We start from the raw sequence: 16,020 nt of genomic DNA, 5'->3' as shown, positions 1-16,020 counted from the left end.
CTCTCTCTCTCTCTCTCTCTCTCTCTCTCTCTCTCTCTCTCTCTCTCCTTTTTTTTTTTTTAAACAAAAACTATCTGGAAAAATTTAAACGAGGCCGAGTTTCTCTATTATTATAAGATGGAGTGATTTTTTTTTAAAAATACATCTTCCCCGGCTAGGCTTAGAGGTCTCTCCAGGTTAGATCCCTCTGGGGCTGGGGTGATGTGCAAGAGCAATGTTACCCAGCTTGTCCGGGGTGGTCTGGGGACCAGGGCAGTGTATGAACAGCTGGTCCAACCTCAAGCTAGCTGAGTCAGCATTCCTCGGACAGCCCATCGCTACCCAGGAACTCCGTGGCCTCGAGCTCCACACTGGATAGAAACCTCCTGAGCTTCTTGTGGCAGTTGTAATCCAGAGTGGTGGTGTAGACGGTCTTGGGGTACTTGGGGTACACGATGGTGGTGCTGAGGAAGCGCGTCGGCTTGTGGCGGGGCTCGAAGCGCACTTCCGCCTTATAGTTTCGCCAAGTGCAGTTGGGGATACAGGTGACTGTCTGGCTGCAGGAAGCCACCACCAGGCCCAGGGGCATCTGCACGTCATCGATGAAGTGCCGCTCGGAGTCGTACTTGACTGAGGAGGTATACCTGTGGGGAGATACAAGCCAGCATGAGGCTGTCCTCTGAGTTAGGAGCATGGGGCCCCAAGGGTGACCTCTCATCTCTCCTGGGGTGTAAGCATTGATTGACCTTGGCTGCATCAGGGAGAAGCAGCACAGAGTCTATGGGAGTCCTTTTTGAGGGGCATATACTCCAATCACTTTTGACACAAGACCTAACTGGATCTTTCCAGAGACCCTGGAAGAAGAAAGCAAGATGTAGACACGAGGGTCATAGGGTCCCTGAGTGACGGACTGGGGTGGGTGCGTGGATGGATGGATAGATGGATAGATGGATGGACTGCCTAATGGATTTGTAGGGCTGGAGATAGAATCCATGGTCTTGAGTGTTATGAGCTAAACCCCTAGGCCTGAGCTGGGACCTAAAAGTAGCACACAGGCTTCCAAAGTTTACCATTTCCATAGCGACTGAATTCCATTCCAGTTTACCTAAGCTGGAAACCTTTAGTCTAACAACTTAACTTGCCTACATACATTTATTTATTTATTTTTTCGAGACAGGGTTTCTCTGTGTAGCCCTGGCTGTCCTGGAACTCACTCTGTAGACCAGGCTGGCCTCAAACTCAGAAATCGACCTGCCTCTGCCTCTCAAGTGCTGGGATTAAAGACGTACGTCACGTCAATCGTCAATTAAAGGCGATTTAGCAGCTTCTTAATATGAGTAATTGCATGTTAATATATTCAAGTGCATTGGCTACTTTTTTTTTTTTAAGCTAGAGTCATCTGAGAAGGAGAAACTTCAACTGAGAAAATGAACTTATCAGTTAAATTTATAGGCAACTGTGCAGAGCATTGTCCTCATTGGTGATTGATGTGAAAGGGTACAGCCTACTGTGGGCGGTGCCATCCCTGATTGGTCCCAGGGTGTATAGAAAGCAAACTGAGCAATCATGGAGGGACAAGTCAGTAAGTAGCGGTCCTCAATGGTCCCTGCCTCTAGGTTCCTGCCTTGACTTCCCTTCACCGTGTGAGCTGGAATAAACCCTCTCTCTCCCCACAAATTGCTTTTGGTCACGGTGCTTATTCAGCAACAGAAACCCGGCTGGGACACCATGTGGTGACATTACTGTTCTCTGAATGCATCTATCCTAAGCAGAGCTGTATCACAGAACGAAGTGCAGTCGGCGGCTGTGTGGGGCTGAGGAGCTTCTTCACCCACTCCATGGCCAACCAGCTCTTGAATGAGAGGAGAAAGAATTCCAGAACTGCTAAGTGCTGCTTCTAGAAGTTTGGCTCTAGCCACGGTCTCAGTGCTTGGTTCATGCTCAGAACTATGGTTCGGGAACCTCCCACTGTGGGGGACCCAGGGATCTGACCCTATCACTGAAAGCCAACCACAAACCTAATGCCATTTGTATCCCTCAGTTATATCTTCGTCTTTGTCGTCGTGGTCATCATCATCGCCGTCGTCATCGTCGTTATTTTATTTATTTGGAACACATGTTCCCTGCCTCAGCCTCCTGAGTGCTGGCTGAGACTGCAGGTATACATGCCATTCATGGCTGAGGGGGTTAATATGTTCTTAAAGCATCGCAGTAACGACTTGGACGCGTTAATATTACAGCTTCACAGGTATCAGCATCACGTGAGTGTGAACCAGCTTTTTGTGTCTGTTCTCCCCAGAGTCACAAGACTCTGATGGGATCTAATGTCACAAAGTCATGTCCCAGTTTTGTCAGAAATATAAGCTCCAGGGGAATAGAAGCCTAACCTGCTCACCTCTAAGTGGGCAAACCTCCCTCTGTTCCTCATCAAAGGCCCCTTTGTGTTCAAGCGATTGAAACTGCAGCTACAAAACCCCAGTCACCAAAAGTAAAATTCCTTTTCCTAAAAAGACAGCTCTTTGCTGGAATGTTTCCACGACTCTTTGCCCCTGATAATCCTGGTTGAGATCATTCCCAGAGGGCTTGCCCAGTGACAAAACATGAGACGGGGTCATAGCACCTTGGTTTTTTTTGGGGGGTGGGGGGGAGAAGGATTCGTGGCTTCTAGAAAGAAGAATTAATATTCGACAGAATCTTTAGCTCCCCGTGGCATGGCATATGAAACACACAAAGCACATGGGAGAACTTTATCATGAAATCTCACTTAAAAAGAGCGTCTACATTCAGTATACCGCTGTACACCAGTGATCGTAACGCTCAGGAGGCTGAGACAGAAATATCATCCTCAGCTCGAAGTCACCCTGAGGTATATAGTGAATGCTAGGCCAGCTAACGAGGCATAGCAAGAGCCCATCCCAAAACTTTAACTGGCTATGTAATGGAGTAACTATATATTTGACTAGTTAGAATATAAGAAAATAAGTCAAGGGCTCGAGAGATGGCTCAGTGGTTAAGAGCACTGACTGCACTTCCAGAGGTCCTGAGTTCAAATCCCAGCAACCACATGGTGGCTCACAACCATCTGTAATGAGATTTGATGCCCTCTTCTGGTGTGTCTGAAGACAGCTACAGTGTATTCATATATAATAAATAAATCTTTTAAAAAAAAGAAAATAAATCAAACTATTAATAGTCTTCAGTGTATTTTCATAATTAACCTTTTAAAAACAATTATACTTGGAATTTGTTTTAATACTTTAAGAAATAATAACAGGTCAGTATACTCACTTTATTTCCTTTGGTGGTAAGGGGTCAAACTCGACTCCTTCGCCGAAGGACAGGGGACAGAGTCGTGGTGAGCAGATGGCAGCCAACGAGTGGGTCAGAGATACTGGGTTCTTCCAGAAGAGAGGAGAGAAGGAATTAAAGCTATGAGTGACCCACCTCGTGGTGACCACACTCTGGCCCTACAAAGGATAGGGCTGGCCCATGGCATGGAAAGAGAGAGGATTAGACAGGGCACCCGAAGATCAGGGTTCAAATCCCATATCAGCCCTGCACCCCTCCCTATTCCTCAGTGATGAGCACTCATGTGCACAGTAGGCACTGTCTATCTTAAATGTACTTTGTGCCCGCAGTAGAGTTGTGTCACACGTCCTATGTCCTTATCTGCATGCTGGGGGGAAGGGCTGCCCCCACTTCCCATCACTGAAGGTTTGTGAAAGGCAGAAGAGGAAGCTGACCTGATGAACATACCATGTCCACATCAGGACTGATGGCCAGCCCTATAGCGAGAAAGCCCCACAACTCAAACTTAACTCTTCAGAACCTCAATGATGCAGAGCCCCTCCCCCCAAGTAATTGTCCCAGCAAGTTAGAGAAAGGCTAAATCTAATGCCAAGAGGAAAAGCTTCCAGAATTTCTTTTCTAAGGTAAATATCCACCCCTGCTTCCCCACCTCTTTTGCCTCTGGGGTTGACAGAGGGGCAGCCATCCATGACAGGGGGTCCCCACAACTGTTACAGAGGAGCCCAGAGATGCCTTCACTCCATGCCAGCCTTCACGAGCCAGAAAGCTCAGTGGGCAGAGTGCCACTATGACTCATCAGGCAAACTCAGGTGACCCTCTCTGGTCCCTCTCTGCTCCAGTGCAGAGATAAACACAGTGTGGAGGGACCTCGCAGCCCTTTGTGCTCTCTGGCTCTCCGAGAGCTGTCATTTTCTTTGCTTAATTTAAGAGCAAGAACTACATTTGTGCCAGGGTGTGGAAGAGACAGTCCCATCCCCTGGGACAGAAAAGGAGGCAAATGTTTCTATGAGGTTGGCTCTGAGATCTTTACTGTGTTACCAGGAGAAGATGCAAAAACCAAAAGCATGGTGGGGAACTGGGGTAGCATTCCAGGGCTAGGATGGAGTTTAGTGAGACCCTGTTGTGGAGGGGATACAGTTCAAGTTAAAGGCGGTGGACAGAGGGAGTGCATGAGGTGTGGCCACACAGTCCTAAGACAACTTTCTGAAAGGTGTCCATTCTGGAGGGGGTCCTGCCTCCTTTGTACCCCCATCCCTGCTCCCCAGACAGACACTCCCTGGGCATCCAAATGTGGGAGGGAGTCAGAATGCTACTGGGTCAGCAGCAGTGATTAGACATACACGGAGACTCTGAAGCCAGACACCAAGCCACAGGTTCTGGAACAAGCCTGAGAAAGCTCCCATAGGAGGCTGCATAGTCGAGCATGGAAGGGACACCAGGACTTGGATGGGAAAGGTGAGGGTCAAGGTTCACGTCAGGTGAAGGAATCCATGTCAGAAGCACCAGTGAGTGTCTGATCTGTGGTCAGAGCAGGGAAGAGGAGTGAGACTTGAAAGGCCAAACTGAAGCAAGCTTCACCTTGGAGTGGAAGAGGCACTGGTCCTTGCTGGGACAGGGTCAGTAGGTCAAGAAGGCCCCACACCACCAAAGCTCCACTGTGGTCCTTAAGCATAACACCACCGCTGACCGTCCCACGGGAGGCACAGTCCCAGCCATCCCTCAGTCAGTCCTACTTTGAGCTTCTACTGTAGGCAGGATGTGGCCTCTCTGGAGGTCTACTCTGAATACCACCACCTGAACAGATCCCAAAGCAAAACAGACTTGGAGTTTTTCTTGCAAAGAGTTTAAAGAAAAAGAAGGAAAAGGATTAATACTTTCAAAGCCCTGGCCACCTGGAGGACGCTGATCTCATTAAGTGCAGAAGACTGGCTGGGAAAGGGACCTACCAGACCCTGAAGGCTCCAGTGTGACTACTCAGAAGGTCCCCCAAAGGCTGATCCGCCTTGCGCCAGGAACCCAAAGCACACCCCTCTCCCAGGTCCCGGCAGAGGGAGGCCGCTTTGGGAGCAAAGCCGCGGGGCGTGGGCCCCCGGGTGGGGAGGGACGGGATCCCTGTCCGTGTCCCGGGAGCCCCACCCAGCCCGCCCCAGCAGGAATGTGGTCGAGCCGCAGCCTGGCAGCCTCGGGGGCCGCCACCTCGAAGGGAGGAGACCGCGGCTCGCCTCTCCCGGGGCTCCCGCGCCTCCCAGGCGATGACAATTTTCCAGCCACTGGCTCCAGCTGGCCGGCTCTCTCGCTACGCTCCCGCCCCGGCTCCCGGGGATGGCCACGCCGTCTCGACGGGCCGGTGGCCGCACCGACAGCGAGCGCTGGGGAGTCCCCGGGGAGAGCTGCGGGTGGGCTGGGACAGGGAGAAGTCCGCGCACGAGGCAACTCACCGGGACTACAGGGGTCACCGCCGCATCGGGCTCCAGCGTCCCTGCGACCGGAGCGCGCTCCCCACCGCCGCCCGCCGTCGCTGCGAGCCCCCAGTGGCTGGGGCTAGGGCTTGGGGGCAGCCCCGAGTCAGGGCTGTCCAGGACGCCGTCGCCTTTTTTCTTCGTGTCCACGAGCTCCGGGACATCCTGCAGGCTCAGCCGGCCCACCATAGCTGCACGTGTGGCGGGGCCGGGCACAGCCGGCGTGGTGTTGGAGTGCAAGAGAGGGCCACACACGCGGGCCGGGGCCGCTGCCCTCCGGGCTGCCCTCCTTGCCCCGCCGCCGGCGCGTTGTCCGGGTGTCGCCGGCGGCCGCGCTCGCTCGAGACCCCGCCCTCCGCCCCGCCTCGGGGGCTGGCCCAGCCGCGGTGACCGCCGAGAGGCCAAGCGCCAGGGGCCGCTGCGCTCCCGCCGCGCGCCGCCCAGCTCGTCCGGGCGCCGATCTTCCCGCGACGCCCCCCTGCTCCCCCGCCCCAAGCAGGCCGCGTCGCCCACTGGCAAGCCTATGAGTCTTCGTCCGGCCCCGCACCCTGTCCCTGTGGTCCACGGTGATTCTTGCCCCCTTGCACTGTCCCCCTGGCCTCCGGGAGGTGCTAATAATCTCTAGATCTGGCAGCCCAGAGCCAAAACCGAGTCCCAGCCTGCAGAGGCCGGCCGGGGTGGGGGTGGGGATGGGGGGGAGAGGACGAGCAAACAACTGGAAATTATTAATACTTAATGCGCTTCGTATGGCTCCAGCCGCCCGTTGGCTCAGCAGGGCCTGCTCTGGCTCTCACGTCTGCCCCGGAGGAGAGAGGGCCTACTCCTCCGGACTCCCGGGGGCGTCGATCACTCTCCCTGGCCCGGCGCACAGCTGAACAGGGCTGTAGGCAGTCCAGCCAGGGAAGTTCTGAGCATGTCACAGGCTTGGATCTCCAAGAGAGACCAGCAAGCATAGCAGCTCTCTTAGGGGTCAAGACTCCCCTTATGGAGGCCACAGTTTATTCACTCACAGGAACTTTCCCTCTGTTCCTTCAGAGGTGATCCCTTCTAAAAGCAAAACAAAACCCAAACCCAACAACAAACAAACTGTGGACCTTCCTGATAGGTTTGACAGAGAAACTCTTCTTCAGTGGGAACTAGTTGCGTTAGGGGTGTGCTCAAATTCAATTTTTTTTTCTCATGGAGATGTCCGGGGGGTCAACACCAAGTGCCATATGCCCCATCAGAGGATTTCCCTGACTCACCTTCGCGGTCCGGTCCACATCTTTGCAAAGACAAAGAACATCTGTCCTGCTAGGGCAGATTTGTTAAAAAATATATGTTCTGACGGACTAGATCTGCCAGCAAAGTTCAGTCCTCCTTTTTCTCTACTCACCATTTTCAGATACTGAGAAGGGTTTGCTTTTAATCACGTGATGAGTAGACGGGAGCCTGCTAAGAACAGAATGGCGGGATCATCCCATCCACAGAGGAGATATCCCACAGTGCCCATACTGGGAGGTTGTTCATTCATTCCGGGCCGGTGGGAATAGGTTACAAAATCCACAGTGTATGGTACTGGACAAGTGTCCAGTGCAAGGACATTCTGTGGTGTCACACTTCCCTACTCCTGTTGATCCCAACATCTGCACACCTTAGCAGAACTGGAACCCCACCCACCCCCCCCCCCCAATCAGAGGAGGAACCTCTGTACTTTTTGAGAGTGTGAAAAGTGGGCTGGTCAGACTGGGAGAGATGACCAGGAAGGTGGCCATTACTCCAAGGAGATGGTAGCCTCCTGCTTCACTGGGCCAGAAGAGCTGGAGACCAAGACAGAGAAAGCTCAGATGCTGGGCGGGGACAACCACGCCCCATCTCAGTGCTGATTGTTATAGGGGCAGTTTGGGAGTGCCTACTTTGGGACTTGCTGACTCCAGAGCCTGAGAAGCCATATTGCCACCCTCTGAGCACTATTCTGAATATTGACCTACATCCTGGCAGAAAACCCGTGGAGACATCAAAGTTGCTGGCATTAGCAAGAGAGTATGAAGCTGCCAACCTCAGAGGGTTCGAGAGAATCCAAGGGAACATGTTTTTGGCACACTTCCTCGTTGGCACCAGGGATCAGTAAGCAGCTGGCCCAGGATGTCAGAGAAGCTTCTGAAATCCGGGAGTAGCAGTCATCAAACTGGACACAGGGAGTAGCTGATTTACAACCTGTCTGAGTTCTGTCTGACCACCAAGAACAATCTCTCCCAACTCTTTCAGTCACAGGCCAAACAGGGCATCCTCCTGCTTCTGGAGAACTACCAAGCAACTCTCAAAGCATGAGTTGAGCAACCCACCAGTCCTTCCTTCCTTCCTTCCTTCCTTCCTTCCTTCCTTCCTTCCTTCCTTATCTGCTTAACACTGATATGTGTGGAAGTCAACAGGGCTTGCAGAGAATCAAACATAGACTGTTCATGATTCGGAGATCAAGGTGGTGAACCTCTGTCCCATGCAGAATCCCCAGAATCATCCATAAATCTCCTGCCAACAATGCTATCTGGCCAGGCCTTGTCTGGGACCCCTGGCATTCCTAGTCGGGAAACAGAGATGCTCTTGGGATAAGAAAGGTCCCTAGAAGGAGATTTCCCATGTAACTGTGTGTGTGAACTTTGCAGCTCGGATCCTGGAAATGGGCTCTATCCCTGCAGCCTTGAGCAGTGGGTTTAGACCTAAAATGCTGTTGGCTCACGCTTTTAATCCCAACACCTGGGAGGCAGAGGCAGGCAGATCTCTATGAGTTCAAGGCCAGCCTGGTCTACAGAGCTAGTTCTAGGACAGCCAGGATTACACAGAGAAATCTGTCTCAAGAAACAACAACAACAACGAAGTTTCTGGCCTGAAATTCTAGACAATTCTCCTGCTTCAGCCTACCACTTCCAAGTACTAGGATTATGGTGTGAACCACTATGCTAAGCTTCAAGTTGTAAACTTCCTGAGCCTTTCAGAGAGGCTTGCTCTGCAAACTCTTTGACATCTTACATCTTATTCCAGACACTTCCCCCAGGGTATTGCCCAGAATATAATTAAAGCTTTGGGGGGGGGAGGGGGGAGGGGGGAGGATTCCAGGCCAGTCAGGGTGTCATACCAAGACCCTGTTTTAAAAGAAAGTAAAATAAAGCCAGCAGGGGAAGGAAAAAGTACCTGATTCTCTCCTGACCCATCCTGGCCCAGTTTTGGAGACAGGCTTTCGTTTGAGGAACAGCTGGGCTATAGGAGGTAAGATAGACAAAACAAGCAAGGTCCAGAGAGACCATGGGGCCTATAAGAGATTGGCCTCATCTAAATGCTGTCCTTTCAGAGAAGGGTCACCACCCCTAGGGGCCTAGATCACAGAGGCACCGTGTCCTCACAGAACTTGGCTTCCAGCCTGTGGTCTCTCCCAGCATCCCTCAGGGACAAAGGCTGCCTGACAATGGATGCCAACCCTGCGTTTTTGGTAGGGTTTGTTTTTCTCTTTTTTCTTTTTGCACTTAGTAAACTGATGCCCAAATGGGAATTAAGTCAGACAAGGGCAAAGCAGGACCCCCTCATGGCTGCTGCTTATTTCTGTGGATTGGCCTGTCTTCAACAAAGCTAGCCAATGGACTAAAAACACTCTTGGCTCAGTCTGCTGGCTTCTGCCCATGTCCAAGGCACCTTGGGGTCTCCGGCCTCCAGGATTCAGGGTTGTTCTCTGTTCAGTAATGGAGAGGATTCACATCACTGTCCGATTGGATCTCTTCTTTCCTTCATTTGTATCCATGCCAACAAAAATGCCTTAAAAAAATAAGAACTCAATTTTGTCCTCTAAGTATCTGAAGATTAAAGTCCTTATTTTCAAAGGACATTGGAAAATATCTGCCATATTTATTAAAGAAAGGAAGGTTAGGTGGCACAGGCCAGCAATACCAGCACTTAGGGGATGGAGACTCTGGGATCTCAAATTCAAGAATTGAAGGCCTGGCTGGAGAGATGGCTCAGTAGTTAAGAACACTGGCTGTTCTTCCCAAGGACAAGGTTCAATTTCCAGTATACACATAGTAGTTCACAACTTTCTATAACTCCAGTTCCAGAGGATCCAACAGCCTCACACAGACATACATACAGGCAAAACATAAATATACATGAATTAAAAATAAATATTTAAAGCCGGGAGGTGGTGGTGCATGCCTTTAATCCCAGCACTTGGGAGGCAGAGGCAGGCGGATTTCTGAGTTCGAGGCCAGCCTGTCTACAGAGTGAGTTCCAGGACAACCAGGACTATATAGAGAAACCCTGTCTCCAAAAAAAAACAAAAACAAACAAACAAAAATAAATAAATATTTAAAAATTTTATATATATAAAAAGAATTGAAGGAGATCTTTGACTACCTAGAGAATTTGAGGCCAGCCTGGGCTATATGAGACCTTGCTGGGTTTTGTTGTTGTTGTTAAATTTTGTTTTAAGGGAGCAGGCTGAATAAAAAAGATGTGCTTTAGCCAAGAACCAGGTACTTGTAATGGTCAGAAACCTAACACAACCCACAAGAGCATGGGCTCTGCTGCTGAGGCTGCTGGTAGGCTAATAACCATGAGCCCTTGGAATTCACAGGGTGGCACAGAGCCAGAAGGATACCTAGTACTTGCCTGGCAGCATCGGAGCTAAGCAAGCCTGAACGACCAGTGGGCCCCTTTTCCAACCTCTCAACTGGGAGCTGACCAGTTTAAGTCAAGAGATGTGGTCTGCTCAAGCCAGAGGGTAGCATTAGCCTAGAGACCAAGTGTGGCTGGTGCGTAAGTGCTCGAATGTTCCCTGTGTAGGAACCTCCAACGAGCTCGGTGAATTCTGGCCCCACCTGGATATTCCCACCCGTAAGCTCAGAGCCGACTTTCCCGAGTACAGTTGAAAAGGTCCATTCTTGGCTTCTGCAAATGACACAGGTGGGATTTTGCAAAGAGCTGGGACACGTGGGCTCCTTGAGCCTACATCAGTGCATTTGTACTTCTGGATCTATTTGGCATATTCAGACTGGATGAGGCCTTGCAAGCTGGGAAGACAGCCCTTGGCTAAGCAACAGATGATCAGACTCTTGGTTCCTTGGCTGACAGGTATGACAGAAGGGCATGCTTCACTGTCCTTAAAACAAACAGCTGGTCTGTGGGGCCAAACAGCAAAGACAGCCTCAGAGCTCTCCAAGGTGCTTCAAGACCAGAGGCTCCAGCACAGCATGGCCTGAGACAGGATGGAGAATGGGAGCCTTTGGTTATGTATTGGGGCTTGGGGCTGGAGAGATGGCTCAGGGGTTGAAAGCACTCGTTACTCTTCCAGAGGACCCGGGTTCTATTCCCAGCACTCACATGGAGTATCACAACCCTCTGTAACTCCAAACCTAGAGAATCAGACACCCTCTTTGGCCTGGTACCTCCAACTCAGTAGACCTCACTGGACATGCTTTTCTTCATTATAAATCCTCTGCTTCTTTATTTTTGTATAGCTAAGGATGGCCTTAAATTGAACTCCTGACTCTCCTGCCTCCAGTAGCCAAGTACTGGGATTTTTAGGTATGTATCACCATGCTTACCTTTATTGACTGATTTAACATTTTTAGATTTATTTATTTTATGCATTTTTCTTGTATGCATGTGCACCACATGCATGCCTGATGTCCTGGCATCCTGGTGTCCTGGGGGGATTAGGAGAGGGTGTCAGCTCCCTTGGAACTGGAGTTTCAAACAGGACTGTGGTGTTTAAAACAGAAAAGCACTTTTGAGTCAGAAGCAAACCAAGGGCAATGAAAACAGCACTCTGGTCCTGTTGCACGGAGAGCCAGGCGTTCAAGACCTTCATCGCTGCAACAGAATTGCAAAAGGCTAAGGGCTCAGCTCTTGTCATCTGGACCTACGCTGCTCTGGAGATGAGGAGAGGTGGCCAGGAAGAGGAAAAGGAACTACGTCACTTTCTTATTTATCACCTCACCACACGATGTGTGGAAAGGAAGAGCACTGGTTGGGGATGTAGCTCAGTGGGTAGCTTTGTTTGTCTAGCAAGAGTGAAGCGCTGCATCTGATCTCCAGCTCTGTGTAAATCTGGGCATGGAAGTGTGTACCCATAATCCCGGCAGTGGGAAGGTGGAAGCAGGAGGATTAGATATTTAAGATCATCCTTGGCTGCATATCAAGTCTGTGACCAGCTGGGCTACACGTGACCCTTTCTCAGGAAAATGAAAAAAGAAAGCATGGCCATTGATTTCACGGTTGAACCAACGAAGCCCCAAGCAGAAGGGCCTGGGTCTTTTATGCAACAGGGCAAACTTTCTTGCAAGATGTGGTCTAGGTTGGTTCACATTTGGTCTTGTGCAATTAAAATGAAAGGGGGAACTTCTGGCTCCTGGCTTTCTACAGCTCTAGCTGCAATTACATCCTCTAGCCCACGATGCCTGCCGGAAAAAACATTGTGGCCCTGCTGAGGGAGGATGTGGAGACGTAGGTACCCACACACTCAAAGGGAGTGCTCAGCAAAACCACCTCGGAGAAGCAAGAGACAGACAGGCAATACCTTTTTTTTTTTTTTTTTTTAAATTTGCATGTGTGTGGAAGCCAGATGTCTTCCTGGATTTCTCTGTATTTACTGAAGCAGGGTTACCTTGCTCCCAGGAACCTCATTCTTACCTCCTGAGGGTTAGGGTTGTAGGCTAGCCGCTATGCCCGCTGGGCTTCCGTGCTGGTGCCGTGAATTCGAACTCCATTCCTCATGTTGCTGGGAAAGCATTTCACCGGCTGAAGCATTTCCCCATGGTTTATTATTATTATTATTGTTATTATTATTATTATTATTATTGTTATTATTTTGAGACAGGGTCTCACTATGTAGCTCTGGCCGGCCTGGAACTCACTATGTAGACGACCAGGCTAACTTCTAACCCACACACATCTGCCTACACAATATTAGCTACACAATAGGCTGAGACAGGAGGATTGGGAACTTGAGGCCTGCCTGGGCTACATAGAAAGATCAAGGTTATCCTGAATAACCTCAAAATAAAACCAGGAGCCAGAGAGATGAGTCAGCAGGTAAAGGTTCCCCAATGCTAAACCTGGTAACTAGAGTTTGATCCTAAAGTCTCACAAGGTGGATACAGAGAACTGATTCCTGAGAATTGTGCTGTGACCTTTGCACGTGTACTGTGCCAGGAACACAATCACACACTCACAAAAAAAGGTGAATGAGTAAAGTGTAATAAAATATCTTTTAAATAAATTTAGAAATAAATGAAAATGAAGCTCTAGCAGGCCCGAGGTCCTCAGTCTTGATAAAACAGCAGCAGGTGAGAGGAGGAATGGGGGCCGCTGTAGTCAGGGGGCGCTCGTAGGCTTGAGTGGAGCTGCAGATTCAGGTATGGCTGTGGAGGTGAAAGAGCAGAACCAGATCAAGAGCACAGATAGATGGCAGGTCTAGACGGATGAGCAGAGCAGACAGCAAGCTGCATAGGTGAGGCCTCCGAAGTGCTGAAGCTCTGGGACAGCCAGCAGTCCTCTGCCTATCCGTTACTTCATCTACACACTAGGTGATCACATGATCACATGACGATCAGGGGGGCCTTCACCATCAAAGTGTCAGGCATCTTCCTCTTGATGTGGCCCAGAAGAGAGATGGGCTCTCTTCCCATGACTCCTCAGGGCATGGCTCTTCTGGTAACGCTACTATGCTTATGCTCCTACACCCCCAGCTCACCCCATACATTTACAGGGGTAGTGCCCTTCCTCCTACTGGGAAGAGGCCATTTATCAGTCTGTGCAGGTGGACGGTACTGAACACCAGCTGCTGTTCACACGTCTAGGTGCAGAGTCATCCTCCACCTTCAAAATGGAGTCACTCCAGGCAAGGCACAGGCTGAAAAAAACAAACAAACACTGTTTTTACACAATATGGAGGTTAGAGCAGAGATAGCCTGACCTCACCAGGGCCTCAGTTAGTAACCTTTCTGTAAAATGAGGGACTTTGGCCAAAGTCCCCCAAAGTAATAAATCAAGGTACACTGAATTCTGATGCTCCAGTTTAGAACTTCCCACCTGGAGGGAAGGAGGACTTGCTGCTGTGGGGTAGCAAGTGCCCAGCTATTGATCCCCTTAACCCTGGGCTGCAGGGGGAGGGAAAGGCTGTCCAGAGGCAGGCCTAGCCCCCCTCTTCATCCATTGATTTTCCGGGATAGCAGGATACATCTTCATGCCTATATTTCAAGTTCTCCAAAAAGCTGGAAAGTGTTGCACACGTAAGGCCTCGGATATAAAAACCCCCAGAGCTTTAGGGATTTGCTTTTTTTCAGCTCCTTACCTGCATTTATGGTCATGGTGTCTCTTCACAGCAATGGAACACAGACTCTATTCTTAGAACTGACTGCTGTGCAGAGTGGGTGCTCAGAGCTTTCCCGAGTGTCTTTCTTTAGTGGAGGAGGTGGCCTCCAAGGTTATCTGAACAGAAACTGGGCAATAGTTCAGGTGCTATTGTTGAATGGGTGGGGTACTTTAAATGAATGGTATTACTTCCTGCAAGGCAATAGCCAAATCTGCTACCCTCCAAGGTCAGAGAAACAAGAGGCAGGAGCTCCCAGACCCACATGGAGATGGCATGAGGGAATACCCACAAAGCTTTGATTTTATTTTTTCTTCTGTCTCTCTCTGACTCCTCCCCACAGCCCCAGAATCTTATATATCTCAGCCTAGCCTTGCTTGAACCAACTTTGTAGCCGACGTTGTGAACTTCTGATACTCTGGCCCCCACTTCCCAAGGGATTACAATGTATGCCACTAGGGCTTCAAGAGACCAACAGCTCAGCGGCTAAGAGCACACGCTGCTCTGGCAGAGAACCAAAGGTCAGTTTCTAGCATCCATACTGAGTGGCTCATAGCTGCCTGTAACTCCAGCTCCAGAGGATCTGGTGCCCTCATCTGCCTTCTACGGCCATCTGCACTATACTGTCCACATAGACTTACATGGATACACATAAAACCAAACCAATGCCCCTCCCCCCTCCCCCAAAACCCTGTGTGCTACCGTATCCAGTTTATGTAGTAATGGGGATCAAACTTGGGGCTTTATGCATGCTAGGCCAGCATTCTTCCAATCAAGCTATATTCCCAGCCCTGAACTTTTCTTTAAAATTGGATTTTTTTAAGTTCCTAAAAAACTAGACACTAAAATTATACAAACACAGTGTGTATCTCAAAGGTGTCATAGGTAGGGTGAGGAGGGCCCATGGCCCGTTGTTTTGTTGTTAGGGCAGGTTAGGAGAGAGTATATCTTGCTGTTTTGTACTGTTTTCTTTTTCTTTCTTTTTCTTCTTTCTTTCTCTCTTTCTTTCTTTCTTTCTTTCTTTCTTTCTTTCTTTCTTTCTTTCTTTCTTTCTTTCTTTTTTTAAGATTTATTTTTTCTGTATACAGGTAGTTTGTCTGCATCTATGCCTGCAGACCAGAAAAAGGCATCAGATTGTGAGCTGCCATGTGGTTGCTGGGAATTGAACTCAGGACCTCTGAAGGAGCAGAGTGGTCTTAACTGAGGGGCCATCTCTCTAACCCCTGGTACCTCTGTTTAGCTAGAGTATCTGTGCTTGCTGCTGTGCATAGTGACACATGCTGTAACCCCAGAACTGAACTCAGGCTGGGCAGGAGACTGTGAGGCAGGAAGAGTGAGAGTTTGAAGTGAACCTGAGTTCAAAAATAAAAGATCAAACAGTGTGTGTGTGTGTGTGTGTATGTGTGTGTATGTATGTGTATGTGTGTGCAAATGCATATGTGAGTGTGTGTACCAAAATATATTTGAGATGGAGATGGCTTAGTGGGGAAAGTTCTTGCAGGACCAGACAAACAACCTGAGTTTAGATCCTTAGAAGCCACATAAAAATCCTGCACAATAGAGCACCTGGATCTGTAAATATTCCTCCCCCCACACCTCCTTCCCCTATCCCCTGCTGCCCAGTGTCCCATCAGGGGACAGGAGGCAAAGACAGGATCTCACAGGAAGCTGGGGAGCCAGCTGGCCTGGTGTAGGCAGCAGTGAACAGCAAGAGAGACCCTGTCACAAACAAAGGTGGGAAGTGATACCAACACCCAACGCTTGTTCTACCTTCACATACACACTGTGGTGCATGCATGCTTGTACACACATACATACACACACATGTATGCATACATACATGTTGAGGGGATATCTGTAGTTGGAAGAAGGATCTTGTTTTCAATTTTTTCCTTCCCTTCCCTTCCCTTCCCTTCCCTTCCCTTCCCTTCCCTTCCC

At 49.8% G+C, this 16,020-nt stretch overlaps 1 protein-coding gene across 1 annotated transcript; it reads right to left on the bottom strand.

Annotated features, from left to right (window-relative positions):
- Nucleotides 1-18: 18 nt before the first annotated feature.
- Nucleotides 19-6,001, bottom strand: Rflnb (refilin B). Its single transcript, XM_028759358.1, has 3 exons — nucleotides 5,727-6,001; nucleotides 3,268-3,377; nucleotides 19-623 (listed from the first exon to the last, which is right to left on the bottom strand). The coding sequence occupies exons 1-3, from the start codon at nucleotides 5,934-5,936 to the stop codon at nucleotides 293-295; spliced, it is 651 nt and encodes a 216-aa protein (XP_028615191.1). The 5' UTR covers nucleotides 5,937-6,001; the 3' UTR covers nucleotides 19-292.
- Nucleotides 6,002-16,020: the final 10,019 nt, after the last annotated feature.

Source organism: Grammomys surdaster, unplaced genomic scaffold (assembly GCF_004785775.1).
Source record: "Grammomys surdaster isolate TR1022 unplaced genomic scaffold, NIH_TR_1.0 126278, whole genome shotgun sequence".
NCBI lineage: Eukaryota > Metazoa > Chordata > Mammalia > Rodentia > Muridae > Grammomys > Grammomys surdaster.
The sequence above is the reverse complement of the archived record's forward strand: the minus strand, read 5'-3'. Positions and strand labels throughout refer to the sequence as shown.

What these genes read in the sequence shown, in the direction of transcription:
- Rflnb (XM_028759358.1), bottom strand. Translation starts at nt 5,936, where the DNA reads ATGGTGGGCCGGCTGAGCCTGCAGGATGTCCCGGAGCTCGTGGACACG. An exon ending in CGGTGACCCCTGTAGTCCCG is followed by an intron (nt 3,378 to 5,726) that starts GTGAGTTGCCTC and finishes CTCTTCTGGAAG; the next exon opens with AACCCAGTATCTCTGACCCA. An exon ending in TTACCACCAAAGGAAATAAA is followed by an intron (nt 624 to 3,267) that starts GTGAGTATACTG and finishes ATCTCCCCACAG; the next exon opens with GTATACCTCCTCAGTCAAGT.